General features: G+C 31.8%; 1 protein-coding gene across 2 annotated transcripts in view; it reads left to right on the top strand.

Moving 5' to 3' along the window:
* Positions 1–27983, top strand: part of LOC114332363 (Bardet-Biedl syndrome 2 protein-like) — a 117875-nt gene that overhangs the window by 25656 nt on the left and 64236 nt on the right. For both annotated transcript variants that reach the window (XR_007698381.1, XM_050651824.1), the window contains exon 5: positions 16569–16791. Coding sequence is in view for 1 of the 2 variants with exons in the window: in XM_050651824.1 (XP_050507781.1) it covers positions 16569–16791 (223 nt within the window). In the remaining variant the exon portion in view is untranslated. The remainder of the gene's footprint in view (positions 1–16568; positions 16792–27983) is intronic.

Here is a 27983-nt window from a genome sequence, read left to right as displayed (position 1 = left end):
TAAGTTACTACCGTGACACATATTTCTCAAGTTTATAGTATTCACTATATGAAAAATACCGAAATTAAATAACTATTAAGAAAATCACGATGAAATTCAAATTTAAAAGGCTTGAGAAAGTTCTAGCAGCTGTGCCATTAGTACCATTTTGTATCATAATAAAAATAGGTTTTGAGTTCAATAGTTCTATTAGATCAATTCTATATGTTGACTAAACTGTAGAGTAATACCTAGAACATGGTTGCAGTGGTCGTTTACTTCTTCTTCTTCTTCTTCTTCTTATTCTTCTTCTTTTACCTCTTGGAGCTCTTTCGATCTGTTTAATTCTGAAGCTGCCTCTGGTTAATTTCCTAGGAGGTAGATTGCCAACTGTCCCTCCATCTTTTAGGTGGTCAACCGGGGGGTCTCAAACCGGGCGGGTTGTTTTCTAGGGCAGTTTTTGGGAGTCTATTCTCATCCATTCGTCTTGGTACTCACATGGTTGTACCACATCCTCTTGCGCTGTTTTCCCCATCTTACCATTTCTTGTTCTGTATTTCTTACTCTGTCTCTTCTTGTCTTCCCCACTATTGTTCTTAGGGTTTTCATTTTGGCAACTCTTAGCATCTGTTTCGTTTTCTTGGTGTCTTTCTATGCCATATGTCATGATCGGTCGTATGCAAGTCTTGTAGATTCTAATTTTACTATCTGTGCGCATATACGGATTTGATCAGACTATCTCCCGCAGACATCCTGACAATGCAGATGCTTTGTTGATCTAACTCCTCAGGTTCTTTACTGGGTCGTGAATGCTTGATATATCTATGGCCAGATATCTGAACTGCATCACCTGTTCTATGGGGTTGTTCTCAACTATTAACTTACATCTTAGCGGATCTTTTGCTATTGTCATACATTTATGGTAGAAATGTTCATATTTAGTTGGCGGCTTACTTGAAAGAACTGAAAGAGCTGTCAAAGAGCGTCGTTTACTGCTTTACCAAATTAAACAAAATCTGCATCCTGCAGTGATTTTTGGATCATTAGCTTCTATCTATGTAGCCCATGTTATCCATTTTAGGACGTAGACCTTCCTTCTTGTCTCCATTTGTGTCTGTCCTGAGCAAAGTTTATCTATCTGACACGGATTGCCTTTTCAAGCCGTCAACCCATCTCATTTTTGATCTTCCTCTACTTTTTTGTATTAGATTATTAGAAATTGAAAAGCATTTGTCTGCAAACAATTTATGTGTTAAAAGCCTAAAAATTCTTCGGTTTTTATTATTTTTATTGGTAAATTTTTGTCTGTTATTCTTTTTTTTAAGTTATTATCAATTCTGACTAAACAGATAATTTTGTTATTGTTCGTCCGCTATAACTTTTCCCATGCGTCACGATTCATTTTCAATCAAATTAAGTCAAAACATAAAGTGAAAGTTACGCCGATCTTTGTAGTATATAGCAGCGGTTCTCAATCTTTTTGTGTCATGTACCACCAAATACTTTTTATTATTTTTGGTACCACCTAACTGAAATACATATCTAACTAGGTGATCTAATTAACTATAATAGTGGTGCTGATTTTGGCTGTTTTTGCGTTTTGTGTACCACCTCAAAAAATGAAATGTACCACCAGTGGTACATGTACCACAGATTGAGAACCGCTGGTATATAGTATACAGATACAGTATACAAAATGTATACAGGGTGAGTTTTTAGTGCGGGATCGGTCGATAATTCCATAATGGTATAGAGTATAGTATAGAATATCGAAAAAAGTTATTAAAAAAAATGTAGGCAATGATATTCTCCAGGCTTGGAAAATATGTTAATTTCTACAGGGTGATCAATAACTGCGTGGTATATCAAACATATAATATTTTAAATGGGACACCCTATATATTTTTTCATATTTATATTTCTCTCATAATTCTTGTTCATATAATATAGGGTTTTGCATTACTATACAGAGTTTTAAACAAGTTATGACCATTTTTATTTCGAAATCCCTATGAGATTAACACCATGTATATAAAGAAATAATTCATAAATAATAATTTGTTTTATATAATGAGATAAACAATATACTGTAGTTTTTAAATTAAGTTTAATTGAAATCATTGACGTTTGTATGCAGGGTGAACTACAAAACCAAATTACGATTTTCTCAATTTTTGAAGTTATACTTCTTTAGGCGCGATTGAGATTGAGGGTGAATTTATATTGATCTGCGCGCATGAGCACACCGACAGTATGGTATTAGTCGTTATACAGGCTCTGATTGGGTGTTGAAATGATCTGTCAATAATAAATAATTGTTCAATATGAAGGTAAACAAATGTATAATATATTAGTTTTATTGTTGTGAGAACAGAAACAAAAAAGTTTATAATTGTAGTGACATTTAAATAGTTTTCAAAAGCAACAGGTACGTAATAATTGTAAATGTATCATAGGTACCTACCTATTTGAACCTACCAAAATACATATTTTCCTTTTCATGAGCATTTTTCAGTGCGTAACAAATGATAGGAAAAAGGGTAAGTCCGTGATAATACACATTTATGACATTTATTCTAACATGACATTTTAGTTAAATCTGGCAGTTGTCACATTTTATTTTCAATTTGGAATAAAAACAAATGAAATGTGTTTCTTGCATTTATAAAATGGTATTTTCTTTGATTTGTATAGTCTTATAAATTATACAGATTATATTTGTAATATTATTATCTAATTAAAAAAAATATTTTTTTTTATTATGGCGCCATCTATCGACAACTAGAATAATCACCGAACTAGAATAATTACCAAAGTAATCACCGACGTGACTTTTTTTCTGTCATATACAATTTAATGCGTTAGAAAGAAATCGAAAAACTGTGACGCACTGAAAGATGATCATGAGAAAAAGAATAGTATGTAATACTAGTATTTACATAATTTGATTACCATCAAAATTTCTATCAATGTTCACCTAATATATTGTTTTCTTACTCTATGTTTTGTTGTATTTTTTCAATTCTAAATCATTTCAATTCAAAATCAAAATAATTTAATTTAATTCAAAAATGTCAAAAGCTTAATCCGTTTAGTTAGTCGATCTTCGCACATAATGACACATTGCCTCCGTGGCGAAGCGTTTAAGGCGAATGAACCCCAATATACCAACCGCGCTGATAGCTGGTTCGAATCCCAATAAAAACTTTTATTTTTTTATTTTTTTTTATACATTTTATGATTGTACGTATATTTATTATATAATTTTATTTTCAGAAAATACGTATTTAGTTAAAAAATTTTCCGACAATTAATGCTTAGAAATCATTTGTGGCATTTTTAATGTGTTTGTGTGTGTTTTATTCTTTTATTATTTTAATTTTTGGCACTGTTTTAATAAAAATGTTTGAGAAGTAGTAAGTATAAATTAGTTTAATATTTAAATAAAATATATTTATTTATTTATTTATTGACGGGCTAAACCCTTTTTTAGTTTTTGTACAATATGTATGAAATACAGTAAGATACCTAAGCCTACAACAGTTTTTTAACATGTGTTTTAAATGATGCAGTTGAAGTATTAAATAATTCTAAATCTGTTTGGTAATTTTTCGCAGTACGTAACATCCTAGAAATAACTTCATTAAGTCCATAATTAGTAGAATGGAAATCTACAAAAAACAGGTCAGAATTACGGGTTCTTCGCATAGGTATATTAAATGAGATTAAACCTAAAATTTCAGGGCAATTAATAAATCCATTTAGAAGCTTATGTAAAAAATATAATTCGAATTCAGCTCTTCTTGTCTCTAATTTGTTCATTTTAAGTTGATTAAGGGCCGGTTGTTCGAACGCTAATCAAGAAGTTGATTATTATCAATAATTTATTGTAATCAATTTTCTTGATGGGAATCAAATCGCGACATGAAAAATACATGTAAAACACTAATCAGTTATTGATTGTAGGTAAAACAGTAATTAAAATATAGCCGCAGCTCTTAAATTATTAAAAATTGCTTATTATTATTATTGATTTGTAAGTAAAAACAAGAAATTAACATCAGAAAGAGTTTAATTATGTTTTATTTTAAATTAAAACCAAAATAATAAAATAAATCAGTCAATATAACCTCAAAATGCGACATCTGTCAGAAGTACGCTTAATCAAATATAATTGTAATTAAATATTTGATAACGATCAGTTTTGATTAGCGTTCGAACAACCGGCCCTAAGAATATAACTGTAATTATAATCTCCACGTCTTAAACCCATTTTATAACCACATATCCTTAAAAATCTGTTTTGAACTTTTTCTAATTGAGTTTTCTGGGTATTATAAAAAGGACACCATATAATACAGCAGTATTCTATAATTGAACAGTATAATATTTTAAACGTGAAAACTGAAAAGTCCTTTGAATTTCTCTGGATAAATCCTAACATTTTAAGGGCACGTGAAGTTATGTCATTAATATGATCATTAAAGTTCAGTTTTCTATCCAGTGTTATACCCAAATCCCGTACCTGATGTATCTCTTGCAGAACAGTACCATTAAGGGCCGGTTGTTCGAACGCTAATCAACAATGATCACTATCAAATATTTAATTACTGTCACAACTGTCAATGTCAACTTTGGTTGGGTTTCTGAAAACGCATACGATTATAAATTATGAGATTAGTTAATCAATTAACATAACAATTATTAACATAATTGATTAACTAATTTCATAATTGTTCATCAATAATTATGTTTTCAGCAATCCAATTAAAGTTGACATTGACAGTTGTGACAGTAATTAAATATTTGATAATGATCATTTTTGATTAGCTTTCGAACAACCGGCCCATAGTGTGTAATTATTATTAAAAGAAGCCTGCGTTTTACTAAACGTGATTTTAAACATTTTTTTAAATTTAAGTTTAAAACATTTACTTCACACCAACGTGAAAAATTATTTCAGGACAACTGCAAACATTCACAATCAGAGAGGCAAGCAATAGATCTAAAGATTTTTATGTCATCAGCGAATAAGAGAAATTGGTCGGAGTTAATTACTGTTTGTAAATCGTTAACAAATATATTAAACAGCAGTGGACCCAAATGAGAACCTTGTGGAACACCTGATGTTATATGAATTGGTTTTGACAAAAAACTACCGTATTTAACCATTTGAGAACGATTAGCCAAATAATGTTTAACCCAATTTGAGATGTTATCGCTAATGCCATAGCCACAAAGTTTGGCAATCAAGATCTCATGATTGACTCTATCGAAAGCTTTTGAAAAATCAGCATAGATTGAATCGACCTGAGAACCAGACTCCAACGAGTTAATGATAAAATTTGTGTAATACATGAGATTTGTAACTGTGGATTTACCTTGGCTAAAACCATGTTGTTCACCAATTATTATGTTTTACAATCAAAACTTAACATTCTATTTAAAAAAAAATCTAATAGTTTTGGTAACTCTGACTGTATACAAACTGCACGGTAATTTTCAGCTTTATCTTTCTGACCAGACTTGAAGATTGGTTTTAAAAAACTAGATTTCCAGAAATCGGGAAATATCTCTGATGTTAGTGATAGGTTAAATAAATGGTGTATTGGTTCTGCCAAAGTGTATACACATTTTTTTAAAAAATACAATGGAACTTCGTCAGGCCCCCTGGTAAGCTTCCATGAGCCACTCAGAATCTTATCAACTATTTTCTTAACGTCAACAACATAATTGCTTACATTCGCAGATTTCTCAAATTTAAAAATAGGAATTTGATTAACTACAGCATCATTGTAGACAGTTGAAAAAAAGTTCGCAAAAATATCAACGATTTCTTGACTATTTTCCCCAGTATAATCAGCATACTTAATAACTGATGGTAACATATGTGAGTTTCTTTTACTATTTATAAATTTCCAGAATGATCTAGGGTTTTCAGATATATTGTTTTCAGTTTCCTGAACATGTCGTTTATATAGCGAATTCGTAAGCTCTTTACACTGAGTTCTAATACTTGAAAATATATTATAATCTTCTTCCCTACCAGTCTGTTTGAATGTTTTATGAGCAGTTTTCTTTTTTAATATTAACGATTTCAGATCACAGTTATACCAATTAGGATATGTGGATATTTTATATTTTTTAATGGGTACAAAATTATGTATTAAATTGAATAGAATTTCATAGAAGGTTCCAATAGCCTCGTTGATATTTTTGTTGATGAATACTAATTTCCAATCAATCTCAGCCAAAAGATAATTTATGCTAAAGTAATCATTATTTCTGAAATCTAAAAAGTATTCTTCATAATTTAAAGTTGATGAGTTAAAATTAACAAACAATTCCAAAGAAACTGGAGTATGATGGACACTTTTGTCAAACAAGGGATCAGATGGTTCCGACACAATTATATTAGATAAACTAGAAAAAACTAAGTTAAGAAAAGTATTTCTGCTATTAGCTATCACATTAATTTGAGATAAATTACAATAACTGGCAGTATTACACAAATCATTAGCAGGAGAATTGGGAATACATTCAACTCTAATTCCAAATTCATCATTTATCCATTTAACATGGGGTAAGTTATAATCACCGCATATAATCATCTCACTATCTGGAAAGTTTTCAAAAATAAACTCAACACTGCTACAATGATCAATGTAACACTGCTGTTCAGACGCAGGAGGGATGTACACAGAACCCAAAATAAGAGTTTGATTGAGACACTTAAGTGACACAAAAACTTGTTCAATATGACTTTGTGGTATAACAACTTCACACACTTGTAAATATTTAGATGTAGCTATCAGAACACCTCCTCCACGTTGCTTATGACTTGTTAGATGATTTCTATCGTCTCTAAAAATGTTGTAATTGGAAAGTCCCAACTCAGCATTACCAAAGTCACAATTAAGCCAGGTTTCAACTAGTATAATTATATTATAATCAGAACAAGCAACCACTTGTTGTAAGTCATCAAGTTTGGTACGCAAGCCTCCTATATTCTGAAAATAAACGTTCAATAAAGTTCTTTCAGGATTCTTTTTAAAAGATTTTGATTGCTAGAATTGATAGTTAACTTTTTCTTTACTTTTAGTTAACTGTTTTAAATAGCAAGAACAGTTTATATCAAAAACGTGATGATTAACATCAATATCGTTTAGTTTCATAATATTCTTAGGGTACGTACAGTTAGAATATTTAAAATTAGTTGTATTATTACATTGATCCTTTTTATGTTTACCCCCACAGAGAGGACAAATGTAAGTAATATTTTGATTCACATTTGTCGGAAAAGTGGCCAAATTTACAATATCGGAAACACCGAATAATACTTAGAAATTTGAAAAATTGATAACTGTTCCGTCCAATATGAACTTTTTGTTTGTTAGAAATTAAATAATTAAATTGTTTAGGAGAAAGTTTAATTATTACATTTACATTATTTCCCCTACTTCTGTTAGATTGAAATTTGTGAATAATTTTAATATCAGTTTGAATCGAATCATCTGGTAAATTTTGATTTAGAAATTTATTAATAAATTCACCATTATCATTCAAGTCATCAGGGTTAACATCAATTATTTTAATTTTAGGATTATTCAATTTGCCAACTTTTATTTCATATAAATAAATAGCATATTAAGTATGGAGAACGGTAAGGGTTTTATACCGATCGAAGACAATTATTTGGAGGAGGAGCGGAGCGACGACTCCAATTAATGGGGGCTATGCTGTATCATTTACGTAAACCGATTACGTACGGTAAACTCGAATTACAGGCTGTAATCTTGTGTGTAAAATCGGTATGCTGTATCAATGATATCCAAGGGGTTGCCTACCTTCGTATGTAATTTCTTTTAGGTAAACGCACGCGTAAACGTAATTTTAAACTTTTCTAAACAAAAATTACTTGCCGTTTAGTTTGGTTATGTGAAAATGTTTATGTTATATTAATAAATATTGTTATTTTTATTTGTGAAACCAAGTTGTTTGTGTGATAGACTTGTATTTGATTTTTAGTTTAATTGGTTTAGTGTTTAATTTTTAAGTGATTTTTTAGTTGTTTAGTACTTCAATATAATATATCATAAAATGAATTTTTGGTTTTGTTCTAAATAGCTTTCACTATTTCCTACTAATTACTAACACTACATCATCAGGATACAGTAAGTACCAGGGAATGTAAAGTTGTGCTCACAACGAAGCGCCAACCCTCACTTCCTGGTATCCCTCGTACCATATCATGGATCGCCCGATGCATTATGTTAAATGCGATGAGATCGTTCACGAAAATGAAGAGTAGTAGGATACTCTGTTCTAGGCGAGGATACCATCCTTTGGTCTCCTTAGTGAGTGCACCCTTACCCTGCTAGGCCTGGATCCCACGTATCAAAAAAAGTTAATTAACAGCAAGCTGAAAATTTGCTAATAGGGCTTTTCATCAATTGTCATTTGTTTCGAGTTCCTGTCATATGTTATATATAATATTAATATAGGGCTTTTCATTCACAGTCATTTGTTTCGAGCTTCTGTCCTGTGTCTCATAATATTAATATATCTACATCATACGTTATTGGCATATACCAATGATACAAACCAAAGACATATGACGTAGATATATTAATATAATATGACACATGACAGCAGCTCGAAACAAATGACAATCGATGAAAAGCCCTATACACGGATTATACGGCATATGACAGAAGCTCAAAACAAATGACTGTGAATGAAAAGCCCTATAGCTTAATGGTGTCTAGTCGGACAAACTTTGATGTACGCAAACACTGGAAGTTTTAATTGTGGAACAGTTTAAAAATTTGGAACGTAGATTACTAAAACTACCTTGTATTTTGTCAGACAGAACATCCAATTGATTTGTTACCCTTTCATTAAACTCTCATGCAAAAATCAGACTGATATTACTAACCAACATGATTCCTGTCATTTGACATGTTCTTCTTGTTCCACTCATTAAAATGCCCAGTTGGTGATAAACACCAGTCTGATTTTTGCATGAGAGTAATGAAATGGAAACAAATCAATTGGAAGTTCTGTCCGACAAAATACATGGAACGTTTTCAAAGTCTGACGTTCCAAATTTTTAACTTATTCCACAATTAATACTTCCCCTGTTCCCATGCATCAAAGTTTGTCTGACTAGACACTGTTAATCTATTAACAAATAATTTTCAGCTAGCTATTAATCAACTTTTTTTTGGTACGCATTATCCAGGTCTATACAGTTCCCTTGTTTACTGATCCAAAACTAACGAGTATAAATAAGAACTGAGTACTTACTGTGCCTCTCCCATATTTTCATGAAGTGTCTAAGTAGTTTTATGACTCTGTAGTTTGTTCATTATTGTATTTTTGTTTGTTTTTATAAACGGGTACAAATATACTGTAACTTATTCCACAATTAATACTTCCCCTGTTCCCATACATCAAAGTTTGTCTGACTAGACACTGTTAATCTATTAACAAATAATTTTCAGCTAGCTATTAATCAACTTTTTTTTGGTACGCATTATCCAGGTCTATGCAGTTCCCTTGTTTACTGATCCAAAACTAATGAGTATAAATAAGAACTGAGTACTTACTGTGCCTCTCCCATATTTTCATGAAGTGTAAGTAGTTTTATGACTGTAGTTTGTTCATTTTTGTATTTTTTTTTGTTTTTATAAACGGGTACAAATATACTGCTTCTTCATTCGTTTAGCATTTGTCCAACTTCCATAATTCTATTAAATAAACGTATTAGCCAACTTATTCCTGCCTCTTCTAATGGCTTCCATATTTCGCCAGGAATATCCTGATTCCTTTATTTTTTGAAGTGCTTGAACCACTTCCTCATGGTCAGTGCGAGTTGACAGTAAAATCAAGTAGGAAGTACATATCAGCACGTCTCGCAACAAGGATGGAAAAAATACAGTATGTTTAAGATATACTATGTGAAGACAGACACATGTCTCTGACTCATTAGCTATCATCAGTACAGTATAGCCAAGTTAGAATAGGTCTGCGTTAACCTTTCCTTGTTTGAAAAACTCTAAACATTGATTGTTTGAAACATTCCGCATTCCTTTCCTCAGGTAGCTGTAGCTTCCTCCTTGGATGTGTTAGTTGTTGCTCTGGAATCGTTAGGATCTTCTAACATTATTGTCACAAATTGGTTGCATTGCTCCTGTAGTGATCTTTTCCCAAGCTAGCATACACCTCTAGTAGGTATAGCGGTATAGCATACAGAAATGTAGATAAACTGATAATGTTGATTTGTAAACAAAACATCTTCACTAAATGGGTGAAAAAGCTGAATTCTTAGTGTCTGTTATCTGTATTTTGAGGTTGCAGTCATTAAGTTAAGGGGCAGAATAAAAAAAACTCTGTAGACACATTAACGGACACACTTCACATGTAGTCACATCTTCTTAAGGAGTGACTTCATATGTAGTTGTGTCAGTGAATGTATTAATATCAAGCTTTCGCAAAATTTATTTGTTTCATCAAGTCTAAAATAAATTTATAATTCTTTTCTCAGTAAATACAATGAAATTAAGACAAAAAAGCATTGTATTAAAGAAGCATAAAAACTTACAACATGAGCTTAGTCCATTAAATTTTAAACATTATCACTAAACATAAAAAATATAAGATTGTTAATCTAGTAGTAATTACAATATTTTATTTAATTTTATATCACAGTAATAGTTTTTGGCACTGAAATATCTCATAAAAACGGATTACTGGTTGTCTCGTAATCCATCTCGTAACTGAAGTCACTCTAGATTTAAATTATGTCTTTCTGCCACAGCATTTAAGTACATAAATAACCGATTTACAAAATTCATCTTTTCAAAATATAAACATTAAACTTAAAAACAAGCAAAAAGTTGGGTTAACATGAATTAACTGACAGTCAGGACATGACAGAACCCTAAATAACATGATACGTAATTTTTTTGATAACATCATACCACTTTATACACTTATGTTTTGACGACTGTAATCTGATGTACGTAATTCTGAACTTTACACATGTACGTAATCACTTTACGTAAAGGATACAGCATAGCCCCCATTGTCTGAGATCGGTTACCCTTAACGTTCGACATGCTTATAACGTTTTTTGCACGATTGATACCATTATAAATTATAAAATTAAACATTTTCGTCTAATTGACTAGTTTCATTCATTTTGTCAAGGTAGATACTTTGGTTGTTAGGTAGTAACTAGGGTGCATAACAACAATGGAGAATTGAGTTTTTATTTAGTTGTCAATAATTTTAAGTACAATTTTGATTATTATAAATTAAAATATGAGCGAAAGTGAATTTGAAGAAATTGAACGGGCTTGGGAAGAAGGATGTTCCGCAATTATTCCCGAAAAATCCAAAATCCGTTATCAAAATACCTACCAAAGTTTTAAAAAATGGTGCGAAGGCAAGAATTTAAGAATCGAAGAAAAGACGCTATTGGCATATTTCGTTCAAAGACATAACAAATTGTACCGTAAGTTTCAATATTAATAAATATTTCGTTAGTTTTCTTTATTCTTTCAAAAAATAAATTAAAATTAAGAGATTTTTTAACTCGACGGTAAGTGAATTACTTACCGTCGAGTTGGAGTACTTACCGTCGAGTTGGATTACTTACCGTCGAGTTGCTAGTAAATGTCACCTACTGACGTAAAATCTGTCACGGTAAACCGTCAAAAATGATCAATCGTGCAAAAAAGTATATTAATTTCGTTTAAATCATATAATAGAAGTATAACTTCTTACGTGCGTACAAAGTACACACACATTCTTTTGAGTTAGTATTGAGAGCTAATTAAACAAAATTATTTTTAGTCAATAAATAACTAACACAAAATATAAACCATAACAATATGCAGTAAATGTACCAATAAATTTGATATTAAAAAATTATTATATTTCCCTAATATACAAGAATCGTAAAATTCATACAAATAAAAATTTATTTTGTATATAATATTATAACGAGATTATTTTTATTCAATAAATAACTTACACAAAACATAAATCGAAACAATATACAACTGATGTAATAGTTTTTAGATTGTTATATCAACAGTATTCTAAGCCAAGAAGTGTTTAGTGAAACATTCAATTTTATAAGCCCTTTTAAACTTCAAAAAAATTACGATTTTCTAATTTTTTTTTACATAGATCAGCCTATTTATTTATATCAGTATATTTTATTTATTAGGAATGTTGTATTTATGATACTCTTTCATTTTTATATAGCATCTTCTATACCTAAACTTATTAGTTTCTGAGATATTTTTAGTTTTCTTTATTTGCCTGGAATACATTCAATTTTTATAAGTAGAAATAATTTAACAAATAAGTATTGTGTAATAAAATAACAAATATTTGCATTCAATAAATAACTAACAAAATATATAAATCATAACAATGTTTAATTAATGCACCAATTAATGTGATGTTAAAGATATAAGTCTAAAGTAAATGTTGAAAATGCCCACCTTCAAGGTCTATGCAATTTTGTAGCCGATATTCAAATGGCCGAACCACATTTCTTAATATTTTTGTAAGTCAATATTATTAAAAGCTCCACCTATTCTTTTTTTCATATCATCAGGCATTGTTGGATGCTTCTGGTATACAAGGTTTTTTATATAGCCCCAGATGAAAAAATCAATTTTGGAAGAACTGGAATACCGTGGTCGTGTAAAAACCTCAACCGTCAAAAAAATGTGGGCCAATCACATAATCGCCAACAATAGCATCTTAAACATTTATAAATCACCTCGTTTGACTATGAGTGTTATCCAAGTAGGGATTTCTTGATGCATAGTAATGAAAAATAGTATGAGAATTATATCAATAATAACTGCGCGCCATAATCTGCAATTAGGAATGTGTTACTAAAAACTTCTTGGCTTCGAATACTGTTGCTATAACAATCTAAAAACTATTACATTAGTTGTATATTGTTTTGATTTATGTTTTGTGTGAGTTGTTTATTAAATAAAAGTAATCTTGTTATATTATTATACACAAGACTTATTTTTTTTTGTAGGAATTTTACGATTCTTGTATATTAGGGAAATATGATAATTTATTAATATCACATTTATTGGTACATTTACTGCATATTGCTATGGTTTATATTTTGTGTTAGTTATTTATTGAATAAAAATAATTTTGTATAATTATAGCTCAATACTAACTTATTTCTACTAGAAAAATTGAATGTATTCCCGATATTTGAAGAAAACTAAAAAAATCTCGAAAAGTAACGAGTTTAAGTATAGGGAATGCTATATAAAAATGAAAGAATATCATAAATATAATGTTTTTAAAAAATAAAATATAGGGTGATTCTTTTAAAAAAATTGAGAAAATCGTAATTTGGTTTTGTAGTTCACCCTGTATACAAATATTCGTCAATGATTTCAATTAAGCTTAATTTAAAAACTACAGTATATTGTTTATCTCATTATATAAAACAATTTATTATTTATGAATTACTTCTTTATATACATGGTGTTAATCTCATAGGGATTTCGAAATAAAAATGGTCATAACTTGTTAAATACTCTGTATAGTAACACAAAACTCTATATTATATGAACAAGAATTATTAGAGAAATATAAATGTGAAAAAATATATAGGGTGTCCCATTTAAAAAATTACATATTTGATATACCACGCAGTTATTGATCACCCTGTAGAAATGGACATATTTTCCAAGCCTGGAGAATATCATTGCCTACATTTTTTTTTAATAATTTTTTTCGATATTTTATACCGTTATCGAATTATCGACCGATCCCGCACTAAAAACTCACCCTGTATACACATCGACGTTTGTTTCACTTTATGTTTTGACTTAATTTGTTTGAAAATGAATCGTGACGCATGGGAAAAGTTATAGCGGACGGACTGTATAAAAATTACTACAATTATTCAATCAATGTCTCATGATAGTCTAGTAAAATAAAATTACACTACATGTAAATCAAAATGTAAATTCGTACAGGTTGAAACAAATTTTATATCAAAGTTTAGGTGGGTACAAAAGGTATTTTCAAGAAAGTATCCAAATCATACAAGGGGATCATTGTTTAAATAATTAAAAGGGGTCATTTTTGCAAAAAAATTATTTTTTTAGCTGCTGAGGTCATTCAATTACCAATGAAGGTCTATGGGATTTTTTTCTGCAAAGTTCAAGGGTAAGTCTTTCACGTAAGTCTTACTAAATTAAATTTGACCCCCTATTTATTTAAATAATTGTATATAAAACTTTAAAAACAAATTTGCAAAAAATTATTTTTAGCGTTTTAAATAAGCACTATAAAATATCTTGTTTTACAGATTAAGTTGCGCTATACTATCAGTATTAAGCAAAAAAAAATTGGTCCAAAAATATTTAATATTTTTTGAGATATTGAATTTCTTTATTAAATGTTACTCTATTTTCTCTTGCAAAAACGCGGTTGTTGCCAAAGAAATATTTACCTGTATTAAATCTTATTATTTTTATTTTTATATATATTTTTGATAAATGTACTGATAAATTAAAATTTCAATAAAACTTCCCTATAAAATGGCATTTGAAAATTATTCAAATTTGTTTATAATTTGTTTTTTCAATAACGTTGCGGGGATTAAATATTTTGAAATGCCGTTTCGATAATTTTGTTCCTGGGAATTTTTTACTAATTAACAAATTTTTTTGTCTGTTTTTCCTCTTCTTTTTTTTCTTGGAGTTATATTATTACGGGCCCTTTTAGGGTTAAGTTTCATTAAGAATGTCGAATCTCCAAGTTGTAGATTCTAGACCTAAAAATATTAAGATTGGTCTAAAATCACTTAAATAAAATGTGGCTACTTACTGAGTTACAGGGTGTTTTATTTGAAAATTTAAAAATTATTTTTACCAAGTACTTTCAAACTAATTGGTGTATCCTTATCATACTTGGCAGAAAGTGTGGCTACTATACAGTCTACTACATTGTAATAAACAAAAGTTTCTATCTACTACCAGAGGCGTACGACAGGGGATAGTGAATGGTTGACCCTTTCCAAATTCTACGCCACTGAGGGAATTACTATTTTAGCGAAATTTCTCGATTCTACAATACTTTCTATGTAAATAATATACTCTTTACTGGTAACGATTAAGTCATTAGTTTTCGAGATATTGGACGTTAAAAATGAAACGGCATAGTTATTTTGATTCATTTATTCATTCATTTTAAACTTCCAATATCTCTCAAACTGATGGCTTTTTCAATACCAATAAAGTTATTTACATACAAAGTATTGGAGAATCGAAAAATTTCGCTAAAATAGTAATTCACTCAGTGGCGTAGAATTTGGGAAGGGTCAATCATTCACTATCCCCTGTCGTACGCCTCTGGCACTAGCTAGAAACGTTTATTAATCACAATTTAGTAGGGTGTATAATAGCCACACTTTCTGCCAAGTATGATAAGGATACGTCAAATAGTTTTAAAGTACTTGGTAAGAATAATTTTTAAATTTTTAAATAAAACACCCTGTAACTCAGTAAGTAGCCACATTTTATTTAAGATATTTTAGTTAAATCTTAATATTTTTAGGTCTAGAATCTACAACTCAGGGATTCGATATTCTTAATAAAATGTAACCCTAAAAGGGCCCGTAGTAATGTAACTCCAAGAAAAAAAAAAGAAGAAGAAAAAACGACAAAAAAATTTTGTTAATTAGTAAAAAATTCCCAGAAACCCAACTATCGAAACGACATTTCAAAATACTTAATCCCCGCGATGTTATTAAAAAAACAAATTATAAACAAATTTGAATAATTTTCAAATGCCATTTTAGGGGGGAGTTTAATTGAAATTTGAATTAATCAATACATTTATCGAAAATATACATAAAAATAAAAATAATGACATCTTAAGCAGGTGAATATTTCTTTGGCAACAACCGCGTTTTTGCAATTTAAAATATAGTAACATTTAATAAAGAAATTCAATATCTCAAAAAATATTAAATATTTTTGGACCAATTTTTTTTGCTTAATACTGATAACATAGCGCAACTTAATCTGTAAAACAAGATATTTTATAGTGCTTATTTAAAACGCTAAAAATAATTTTTTGCAAATTTGTTTTTAAAATTTTATATACAATTATTTAAATAAATAGGGAGTCAAATTTAATTTAGTAAGTCTTATGTGAAAGAATTACCCTTCAACTTTGCAGAAAAAAATCCCATAGACCTTCATTAATGAGTGAATTCCCTCAGCAGTTAAAAAAGTATATTTTTTTGCAAAAATGACCCCTTTTTAATTTTTTAAACAATGATCCCCTTGTATGATTTGGATACTTTCTTGAAAATATCTTTTGTACCCACCTAAACTTTGATATAAAATTTGTTTTAACCTGTACGAATTTACATTTTGACTTTTTTTTATTTTATTAGGTTATGAAAACTGATCAATTTTAATTTATAAAATAATAAAATCTAAAAACATAGTGAGTGTATTTTAATAATATTAATAATATTTATTTACCATGTGTGTTGCTATGTTTTTTAGTCTAAGCACTTCGCCATTTCATTGCATTACTACGATCTTCTTGGACAAGGAACGCCTCAGCTGGTTACAGGATGGTCTAATGGTAAGGTGGATTTTAGGTCTATCAAAACCGGAGAAGTCCTTTTCAAAGACACCATGAGTTCTGGAGTATCGGGTGTAGTTGAAGGTGATTATAGATCTATTGGGAAGAATGATTTGATTTGTATATCATCAGAAGGAGAAGGTAAGGAACTGAATCAAGTTATTATTTAGTTAGTTTATATTTTTTACGACATCTCTCGTAATACGAGAGATGTCGCTGTATTGCGTCTCAAAAGGTGGGTTCATTGCATCGCGATGGTTTGCCTTAAAAGAGGCAGAATGTTTGTATTCCCTTCAGAGTTGTGACTGCATAATCTTCACTGATGATGCATAAGGATGCTGAAATAGTTGCTATATGGAGATGGTAGTCCAACTCTGAATCAAATATAAACAAAACCTGCCTTGAACCCTTTTTAATCTTTTTCATTTTACTCAGTTTTTGAGTATTTAGAAACTGTCTTTCGGTCCTTTTCCTAGACGAAGAGAGGGTAAATGCGTGGCCTAAGTGTCCTCTATTTGCTTTCTCCTATTTTCGTCGTCTCTACGTGATTATATATTGTAAAATCGGGAGATATGGGATGCAGCCAGAAAGCAGTTTATTAACGAAAAGTCTTAGATTTAAAATATTGTTTATTATATTTTTATTTCAATTATTCTAATTGTTTAAAAAGTAGTAAACTTTGTATCTGGGGCTTTTCGTTGTTTTCCTCGTAATACGAGAGATGTCGCTGTATTGCGTCTCAAAAGGTGGGTTCATTGCATCGCGATGGTTTGCCTTAAAAGAGGCAGAATGTTTGTATTCCCTTCAGAGTTGTGACTGCATAATCTTCACTGATGATGCATAAGGATGCTGAAATAGTTGCTATATGGAGATGGTAGTCCAACTCTGAATCAAATATAAACAAAACCTGCCTTGAACCCTTTTTAATCTTTTTCATTTTACTCAGTTTTTGAGTATTTAGAAACTGTCTTTCGGTCCTTTTCCTAGACGAAGAGAGGGTAAATGCGTGGCCTAAGTGTCCTCTATTTGCTTTCTCCTATTTTCGTCGTCTCTACGTGATTATATATTGTAAAATCGGGAGATATGGGATGCAGCCAGAAAGCAGTTTATTAACGAAAAGTCTTAGATTTAAAATATTGTTTATTATATTTTTATTTCAATTATTCTAATTGTTTAAAAAGTAGTAAACTTTGTATCTGGGGCTTTTCGTTGTTTTCCTCGTAATACGAGAGATGTCGCTGTATTGCGTCTCAAAAGGTGGGTTCATTGCATCGCGATGGTTTGCCTTAAAAGAGGCAGAATGTTTGTATTCCCTTCAGAGTTGTGACTGCATAAACTTCACTGATGATGCATAAGGATGCTGAAATAGTTGCTATATGGAGATGGTAGTCCAACTCTGAATCGAATATAAACAAAACCTGCCTTGAACCCTTTTTAATCTTTTTCATTTTACTCAGTTTTTGAGTATTTAGAAACTGTCTTTCGGTCCTTTTCCTAGACGAAGAGAGGGTAAATGCGTGGCCTAAGTGTCCTCTATTTGCTTTCTCCTATTTTCGTCGTCTCTACGTGATTATATATTGTAAAATCCGGAGATAAGAGATGCAGCCAGAAAGCAGTTTATTAACGAAAAGTCTTAGATTTAAAATATTGTTTATTATATTTTTATTTCAATTATTCTAATTGTTTAAAAAGTAGTAAACTTTGTATCTGGGGCTTTTCGTTGTTTTCCTCGTAATACGAGAGATGTCGCTGTATTGCGTCTCAAAAGGTGGGTTCATTGCATCGCGATGGTTTGCCTTAAAAGAGGCAGAATGTTTGTATTCCCTTCAGAGTTGTGACTGCATAATCTTCACTGATGATGCATAAGGATGCTGAAATAGTTGCTATATGGAGATGGTAGTCCAACTCTGAATCAAATATAAACAAAACCTGCCTTGAACCCTTTTTAATCTTTTTCATTTTACTCAGTTTTTGAGTATTTAGAAACTGTCTTTCGGTCCTTTTCCTAGACGAAGAGAGGGTAAATGCGTGGCCTAAGTGTCCTCTATTTGCTTTCTCCTATTTTCGTCGTCTCTACGTGATTATATATTGCAAAATCGGGAGATATGGGATGCAGCCAGAAAGCAGTTTATTAACGAAAAGTCTTAGATTTAAAATATTGTTTATTATATTTTTATTTCAATTATTCTAATTGTTTAAAAAGTAGTAAACTTTGTATCTGGGGCTTTTCGTTGTTTTCCTCGTAATACGAGAGATGTCGCTGTATTGCGTCTCAAAAGGTGGGTTTATTGCATCGCGATGGTTTGCCTTAAAAGAGGCAGAATGTTTGTATTCCCTTCAGAGTTGTGACTGCATAAACTTCACTGATGATGCATAAGGATGCTGAAATAGTTGCTATATGGAGATGGTAGTCCAACTCTGAATCGAATATAAACAAAACCTGCCTTGAACCCTTTTTAATCTTTTTCATTTTACTCAGTTTTTGAGTATTTAGAAACTGTCTTTCGGTCCTTTTCCTAGACGAAGAGAGGGTAAATGCGCGGCCTAAGTGTCCTCTATTTGCTTTCTCCTATTTTCGTCGTCTCTACGTGATTATATATTGTAAAATCCGGAGATATGGGATGCAGCCAGAAAGCAGTTTATTAACGAAAAGTCTTAGATTTAAAATATTGTTTATTATATTTTTATTTCAATTATTCTAATTGTTTAAAAAGTAGTAAACTTTGTATCTGGGGCTTTTCGTTGTTTTCCTCGTAATACGAGAGATGTCGCTGTATTGCGTCTCAAAAGGTGGGTTCATTGCATCGCGATGGTTTGCCTTAAAAGAGGCAGAATGTTTGTATTCCCTTCAGAGTTGTGACTGCATAAACTTCACTGATGATGCATAAGGATGCTGAAATAGTTGCTATATGGAGATGGTAGTCCAACTCTGAATCGAATATAAACAAAACCTGCCTTGAACCCTTTTTAATCTTTTTCATTTTACTCAGTTTTTGAGTATTTAGAAACTGTTTTTCGGTCCTTTTCCTAGACGAAGAGAGGGTAAATGCGTGGCCTAAGTGTCCTCTATTTGCTTTCTCCTATTTTCGTCGTCTCTACGTGATTATATATTGTAAAATCCGGAGATAAGAGATGCAGCCAGAAAGCAGTTTATTAACGAAAAGTCTTAGATTTAAAATATTGTTTATTATATTTTTATTTCAATTATTCTAATTGTTTAAAAAGTAGTAAACTTTGTATCTGGGGCTTTTCGTTGTTTTCCTCGTAATACGAGAGATGTCGCTGTATTGCGTCTCAAAAGGTGGGTTCATTGCATCGCGATGGTTTGCCTTAAAAGAGGCAGAATGTTTGTATTCCCTTCAGAGTTGTGACTGCATAAACTTCACTGATGATGCATAAGGATGCTGAAATAGTTGCTATATGGAGATGGTAGTCCAACTCTGAATCGAATATAAACAAATCCTGCCTTGAACCCTTTTTAATCTTTTTCATTTTACTCAGTTTTTGAGTATTTAGAAACTGTCTTTCGGTCCTTTTCCTAGACGAAGAGAGGGTAAATGCGTGGCCTAAGTGTCCTCTATTTGCTTTCTCCTATTTTCGTCGTCTCTACGTGATTATATATTGTAAAATCCGGAGATAAGAGATGCAGCCAGAAAGCAGTTTATTAACGAAAAGTCTTAGATTTAAAATATTGTTTATTATATTTTTATTTCAATTATTCTAATTGTTTAAAAAGTAGTAAACTTTGTATCTGGGGCTTTTCGTTGTTTTCCTCGTAATACGAGAGATGTCGCTGTATTGCGTCTCAAAAGGTGGGTTCATTGCATCGCGATGGTTTGCCTTAAAAGAGGCAGAATGTTTGTATTCCCTTCAGAGTTGTGACTGCATAAACTTCACTGATGATGCATAAGGATGCTGAAATAGTTGCTATATGGAGATGGTAGTCCAACTCTGAATCAAATATAAACAAAACCTGCCTTGAACCCTTTTTAATCTTTTTCATTTTACTCAGTTTTTGAGTATTTAGAAACTGTCTTTCGGTCCTTTTCCTAGACGAAGAGAGGGTAAATGCGTGGCCTAAGTGTCCTCTATTTGCTTTCTCCTATTTTCGTCGTCTCTACGTGATTATATATTGTAAAATCGGGAGATATGGGATGCAGCCAGAAAGCAGTTTATTAACGAAAAGTCTTAGATTTAAAATATTGTTTATTATATTTTTATTTCAATTATTCTAATGGTTTAAAAAGTAGTAAACTTTGTATCTGGGGCGTTTCGTTGTTTTCCTCATAATACGAGAGATGTCGCTGTATTGCGTCTCAAAAGGTGGGTTCATTGTGTAACGTTTGAAAAAACTCCAACATTAATTTAATATCCCAATTCCCAAAAAGAATGTCTATTTTTTTAATTTATTTTGTGAAGTTCAATATCATTATAAGATCCCAAGCCGACCCTGTATACAGCCATGAAGTATTGCAGCAACATTTCAATGTGTTACAAGATTCCTGTTTATTTGAGACGCAAAAACAGAATTTGTAAGAAGTGTTGACAAAAGTACAGTTCTAATGCGTAGATGAACTTTCTAGAACAAATCTGGAACTGAAAGTTGAGTTCTTGTCAACTAAGCATCCCTAAGGATCAAAATCGCTCGGTACTTCCGTCGTATTTTCCCCGATCTGTGGCTTCAGACCGAAGCGCAGATCAGTCCGGTTTGATTTCTTCAAGCGTGAAGATCGCTTGCCGACTCACCCCAAAAGGGCGTGGTGCCTTTTGTTACCCGCCGGTAAAGGGTATAGTATGTCGTTCTGGAAGATCTAGTGTGAGGGCACGATGTTTTTTTTTACCCCGTAGTGAAGTTGGGTGCTCTTACACTGTGTTTGAGTTGTGACGCAGTACTATACGCCGGCGTGGTATGAAGTCCCTGTATCTTGTCCAAGTTCCTGTTTAAATGAAGTCTTCCGAGTCCCGATTGATGTCCTGATGTAGACATTTTGAGTTCCAGTCCCGTGATGTTTATCCAGTTGATTGCCCCGAAATAAAAAGGAAGCCATGAAGCCCACCTCAGGTCGATGACCCTGTTTGTTTGTAGATGAACCCCCTTTCCGTGTAGTTTGTGACGTGTGATAAAGGATTTTGTTTAAATATGGTATGATATATTTTTTTAAATTTTGCAAGGATCCCAAATGGATAAATATTTTTGTTGGTAAAGAGTTTTGAAAAATAATAGTTGTTTGTGCTTTCATGATGCAACTTGTAAATTAAAATGACAGTGACTTTGACCTTTGACAGCTGCGTCAAAATTTTGTTTTGACATACACTGTCCAACAAGTTCTTTTGTCATTCTTTTGTTATGTTAAATTGAAGATTTTTTTTGTAATGTAAAAGATTTGTAGATATTTTGTCCTGTAAAATCATTTCCTGTTAAAAGTTTTTTTGTTTGTTTAAAAAAAAACCACCGTAAAGTTTTAAATAAATGTTTGTGAAAGTGTATCTATCATCTCATTTCTGTAGCCTTTGGAAAAATTTTAACAGAAAACTAATGCAACTGTATGAAAGTTTTAGTTCAGGAGAAAAGAAAGAATATGGCATAGAAGCCAATAATAAGGAAAGATGTTGTCCCAATGTAACCCCAAAGAGGAATCAATGATGATTGTCCCCCCGATTGGTACCCGTAAGTAAGAAAGTATCCAGTAAGTACCCATAGGTGAAATAGAGGATTTATTTCAAACGGCGTCCCTTTTTGTTAAATAGTAGAAAGATCCTCTAGTCAGAGTAAGTACCCTTATGTATTTAGTTATGGTAGTGTAGTCATCTTAACACCCCTTCACCCTCCCTAACGAATCTACGACCTAGCTCCCGCACAACAAATGAGCTGCCGTCCCGCAACGAGGCTTTATGTGTCTGCTTCTTCTTCTTTAGCCCCATTCTTACCCCCCAGTATCTCTATAGATAGTCTTTCCTTGTTCCCATATGAGCAGACATGTAAAACGCTTCAATTGCATCGCGATGGTTTGCCTTAAAAGAGGCAGAATGTTTGTATTCCCTTCAGAGTTGTGACTGCATAAACTTCACTGATGATGCATAAGGATGCTGAAATAGTTGCTATATGGAGATGGTAGTCCAACTCTGAATCGAATATAAACAAAACCTGCCTTGAACCCTTTTTAATCTTTTTCATTTTACTCAGTTTTTGAGTATTTAGAAACTGTCTTTCGGTCCTTTTCCTAGACGAAGAGAGGGTAAATGCGTGGCCTAAGTGTCCTCTATTTGCTTTCTCCTATTTTCGTCGTCTCTACGTGATTATATATTGTAAAATCCGGAGATAAGAGATGCAGCCAGAAAGCAGTTTATTAACGAAAAGTCTTAGATTTAAAATATTGTTTATTATATTTTTATTTCAATTATTCTAATTGTTTAAAAAGTAGTAAACTTTGTATCTGGGGCTTTTCGTTGTTTTCCTCGTAATACGAGAGATGTCGCTGTATTGCGTCTCAAAAGGTGGGTTCATTGCATCGCGATGGTTTGCCTTAAAAGAGGCAGAATGTTTGTATTCCCTTCAGAATTGTGACTGCATAAACTTCACTGATGATGCATAAGGATGCTGAAATAGTTGCTATATGGAGATGGTAGTCCAACTCTGAATCGAATATAAACAAAACCTGCCTTGAACCCTTTTTAATCTTTTTCATTTTACTCAGTTTTTGAGTATTTAGAAACTGTCTTTCGGTCCTTTTCCTAGACGAAGAGAGGGTAAATGCGTGGCCTAAGTGTCCTCTATTTGCTTTCTCCTATTTTCGTCGTCTCTACGTGATTATATATTGTAAAATCCGGAGATAAGAGATGCAGCCAGAAAGCAGTTTATTAACGAAAAGTCTTAGATTTAAAATATTGTTTATTATATTTTTATTTCAATTATTCTAATTGTTTAAAAAGTAGTAAACTTTGTATCTGGGGCTTTTCGTTGTTTTCCTCGTAATACGAGAGATGTCGCTGTATTGCGTCCCAAAAGGTGGGTTCATTGCATCGCGATGGTTTGCTTTAAAAGAGGCAGAATGTTTGTATTCCCTTCAGAGTTGTGACTGCATAAACTTCACTGATAATGCATAAGGATGCTGAAATAGTTGCTATATGGAGATGGTAGTCCAACTCTGAATCGAATATAAACAAAACCTGCCTTGAACCCTTTTTAATCTTTATATTTTTTGTTTTTCTTTGTTTTTTTTTAATTAATTATTATCTGAAGTGATGACAGAACTGGGGAAATATTTTTATTCTATAAAAATGCTTTAAGGACATTGACGATCATCATGGCCCGTTTTACTATATCTGCAGTGGTTCTGAAGAGTTGTATTGTTGTTTTTCCACTCCAGTCCTTTAAAATTTTCAATCAAAACGTTAGTCGTCTTCCCGGTCCTCTTTTTCCTTCCACTTTCCTTTCCAACCGCATCAACTTTTATTTTTCATTTCTTAGTAGATGACCAAAATATTTCTTTTTCTTTTTTCATTTTTTTTAATGTTTCCGTGTTTGTTACGTATTGTGACTGTGACCATGTAGTTCAGAAAAATAAGGAAAAAAATATCCTGTTTGTGACACAACCCCCTCCAGGCCGAAACCAAATTTTTTGAGTAATATGGACATCTATAATAAAAACTTATATGTTTCCTGCAGCCGATTTTGATGATATACATAGTTATAAACAAATGAAGATCAAAAAACAGTAAATTTTCGCTTTTTTCGTCTATTACCAAAAAGTTAGGCATTTTAAACAAATTTGAGAGTAAGAATCTTATAAATCGTATAAAAAACTTCAATATGGCCTTCGCAGGATATGTATCCTTATTGGTTGCTTAGAAAATTGCAAAATAAATCATAAATTTGGAGTTTATATGAGTATTCATAACTTATGTAAAAATTAACTTAGAACCTTCTTATTACACGGGATGCTGAGACTTATGGTGCTTAAATCATACCCTAAATTTCAAAGCAATTGGTCAAATAGTTTAAAAGTTATTTAATTTGTTTTTCACAAATAAATTTTTTTGCAACACTATAAGTCAGAAAATGAAGTTACAGTATATATATGGATAGATATAATACTTTGGATAGTTTATGAAAGAAGAAGATTTACACTATTAATTTAATTTAAAAAAAATGACAAAAAATAATTCTAAATATTGCAAAGTTATTTTGCAAGAACATGTGAATTAAAAAAAGGGGGGGGCTAACTTCGTCCCTAATTGTCCTAGGACAATTGTTTTTCTTTCTAAATGTGTATAAAAATTCAGTCTTTCTAAATATGAAAAAATATTTTTCTACGGATAACGGTTAAAAAGTTATTCTAATTGTTTATAAGTAAGCAAAAAATCGACGTGTTTTTGCAAAATAATTTTACACTGTTTTAAATTAAATTTTGTCATTTTTTTTAATTAAGTCAATAGAATAAATGTTCTTCTTCCATAAAATGTTAGAAGTCTTACTGTAACCTCATTATTTTCTGACTTATGGTGTTGCAAAAAAAATTAATTTGGGATAATAGTTATTTTCCCAACAAGTGCAGAAAGTCATTCTTTTCCGCACGCGACTGCAGTTTGCCGAACGACGCGAAGCGGGAGTTCGGCAAGCAGTCGAGTGCGGAAAAGAGACTTTCTGCAAGAGTTAGGAACAATATTTTTTCTAAGAGTCTTTAAAAAATTACCAAATCTTAATCAATTTATTTAATTAATATAAAAATACATACACAAAATTAATTCTTTGACAAGGTTGTCAAAACCAAACTTTCAATATAATTAGTTAGCATGACGACAATCTTGGTTTCCATGACGATGATTCAAAACGAGACGAAATTCAAGCGATGAATTGTCACTAGTAATACCACTAGAGGTCAAATTATTTCCGGAAATTTTTTTGATATCATGAATATTTTGAAAATTTCCCGAGTCGCAGACGACGGAAATTTTCTAAAAATATTCATGATCAAAAAAAAATTTCCGGATATTAATTTGACTTCGCGTGGTATTCGGTAAGAAAATTCCACACCAAATTTGCATTTGAAAATCCAAAGCTGCATGAACAGATCAATAGCGCGCCATAGCTTTGTCAGCAATTATTTAGGCTTTCAAATTCGTAATTTCTACTCATTGTAGTTGCATGGGAATACCATTTCAAGATAGAAAATAGTATATTCTTCAATTTTACATAAGTTTTGAGTAACTACAAGTGATAGAAAATGAATCAAAACTAAATTATGTAAACAAATAAAAACCAGTCTGTCAAAAATGTTCTGTTCTTGTAAACGTCAAAAAATTTCCACTATAATTCGCTGTTGGGTACCCCACGAGCAAAAAATTTCCGATAAAATACCTCCATTGCCATGGTGATCTGTCAAAATAACGTATTTTGATTGGTTCAAAATTGCAGGTGTGGAATTTTCGCGTTAATTTCATTAAAACAGGAACACAATAAGATATATTTGAAATAAATTAGTAAATAATATCTAAATATTAGTTTATTGCATGTATTATAATTACTTTTAGGCCATATTAACATATCTAAATTATCACGCGTGCGGAAAAGTAAAAACCGCGTGCGGAAAGTAACACGCGTGCGGAAAAGTAACACGCGTGCGGAAAAATGAAACTTTCTAAACTAAAATGCGTGCGCGAAAGTAGACATTTTTGCACGCTCGTAGAAAAATAAATTAAATAACTTTTAAACTATTTGACCAGTTGCTTTGAAATTTAAAATATAATTTAAGCACAAGAAGTCTTAGCATTCCGTGTAGTAAGACGGTTCTAACTTAATATTTACATAAGTTATGAACATTTATGAAGTATTTTGCGATTTTCTAAGCAACAAATAAGGATAGATGTATTCAGCGAACGCCACATTGAAGTTTTTTATGTGTTTTATGAATCAAATTTGTTTAGAATGCTTCACTTTTTAGTAATAGACGAAAAAACGAAAATTTGCCCTTTTTTGATCTTCATTTGTTTATAACTACGTATATCATCAAAATCGGCTGCAGGAAACATATAGGTTATTAATATAGATGTCCATACTACTCAAAAAATTTGGTTTCGGCCTGGAGGTGATGTGTCACGAGAAAAATCTTATTTCTCTGGACTAATGATATTTTCGACAGTTCTTCAATAGCAACACATCTCAAAGCTGGGAAGTATTTTTTCAGTTGCGCACGTAATTATTGTCCAGGCTTAAACTTCATATATACTATATATATAACTATATATATTTTGAATACTAAGTCCATTGAGAGAGTGAGCAAATTCAAATACCTAGGAACGTGGCTTTTTGAAGACTGGGCATCGGACAGGGAAGTAAAATGTCGCATTGAGCAAGCTCGACAAGCTTTCGTAAAATTCAGGAAGGTACTGAGCTGCTCAGAGTTCGACCTTACACTGAGACTAAGGTTTACTAAATGCTACGTGTGGTCGGTGCTGCTATATGGCATAGAGGGCTGGACACTCAAAACGAGGGATATAAACAGATTAGAAGCCTTCGAAATATGGCTTTATCGCCGTATCCTAAAGATACCATGGACGGCGAAAGTCACAAATGTGGATGTCCTTAAAAGAATCAACCAAGAACGTCAGCTTTTCGAAAACATCAAGAAAAGAAAAACGGCGTATTTGGGTCACATCATGCGAAACGAAAAATACCAGTTCTTTCAACTTATAATCCAGGGTAAAATTGAAGGCAAGAGAGGAATAGGACGCAAGAAAATGTCCTGGCTCCGAAACATAAGGCAATGGACAGGGATTACCGACATACAATCACTGATCCACATTGCAAGAAACAGAGAGTTAATGGAAAATGTGATCGCCAACATCCATTAGTGGATTTGTATTTGAAGAAGACGAAACTTCATATAAAAAGACATAGAATACGTAGCATCTTAATACAGATTTAATTTCTATTTCCAGTTTTCCATTGCATAATATTGCTTTCATCTCATTGAAAGCGCTTCTGTCCATCTCAAAGCGTCGTTTTATTTCAAGGCTGCGGTCCCATTGTTCATTTAGCTCACATACTAAGCAGGGCCTGTTTTACCACTAGGCCCATGAGGCACCTGCCTCGGGCCCGCATTTTAATGGGGCCCGGAAAGATCACAAGAAAATTTTATATTGCAATAAGAAAATAAATTTTCAAAATTCTTTCATTTTACGAACAGAAACTGATAAATGATGATCCACTGTTGATTTTCAGCGATTTCACCTGTCACAAGTTCATCTCCGTCATCTCCTATAGAAAACAACAAGGTCAATAACTGTTTTCCTAGCGATAAAGGGGATTGGCCAAAATATGTAAATCTGTAATT

The sequence above is a fragment of the Diabrotica virgifera genome, chromosome 5 (genome assembly GCF_917563875.1).
Source record: "Diabrotica virgifera virgifera chromosome 5, PGI_DIABVI_V3a".
Taxonomy (NCBI): domain Eukaryota; kingdom Metazoa; phylum Arthropoda; class Insecta; order Coleoptera; family Chrysomelidae; genus Diabrotica; species Diabrotica virgifera.
Note: the sequence above shows the minus strand (reverse complement) of the source record. Positions and strands in the feature narration are given on the sequence as shown.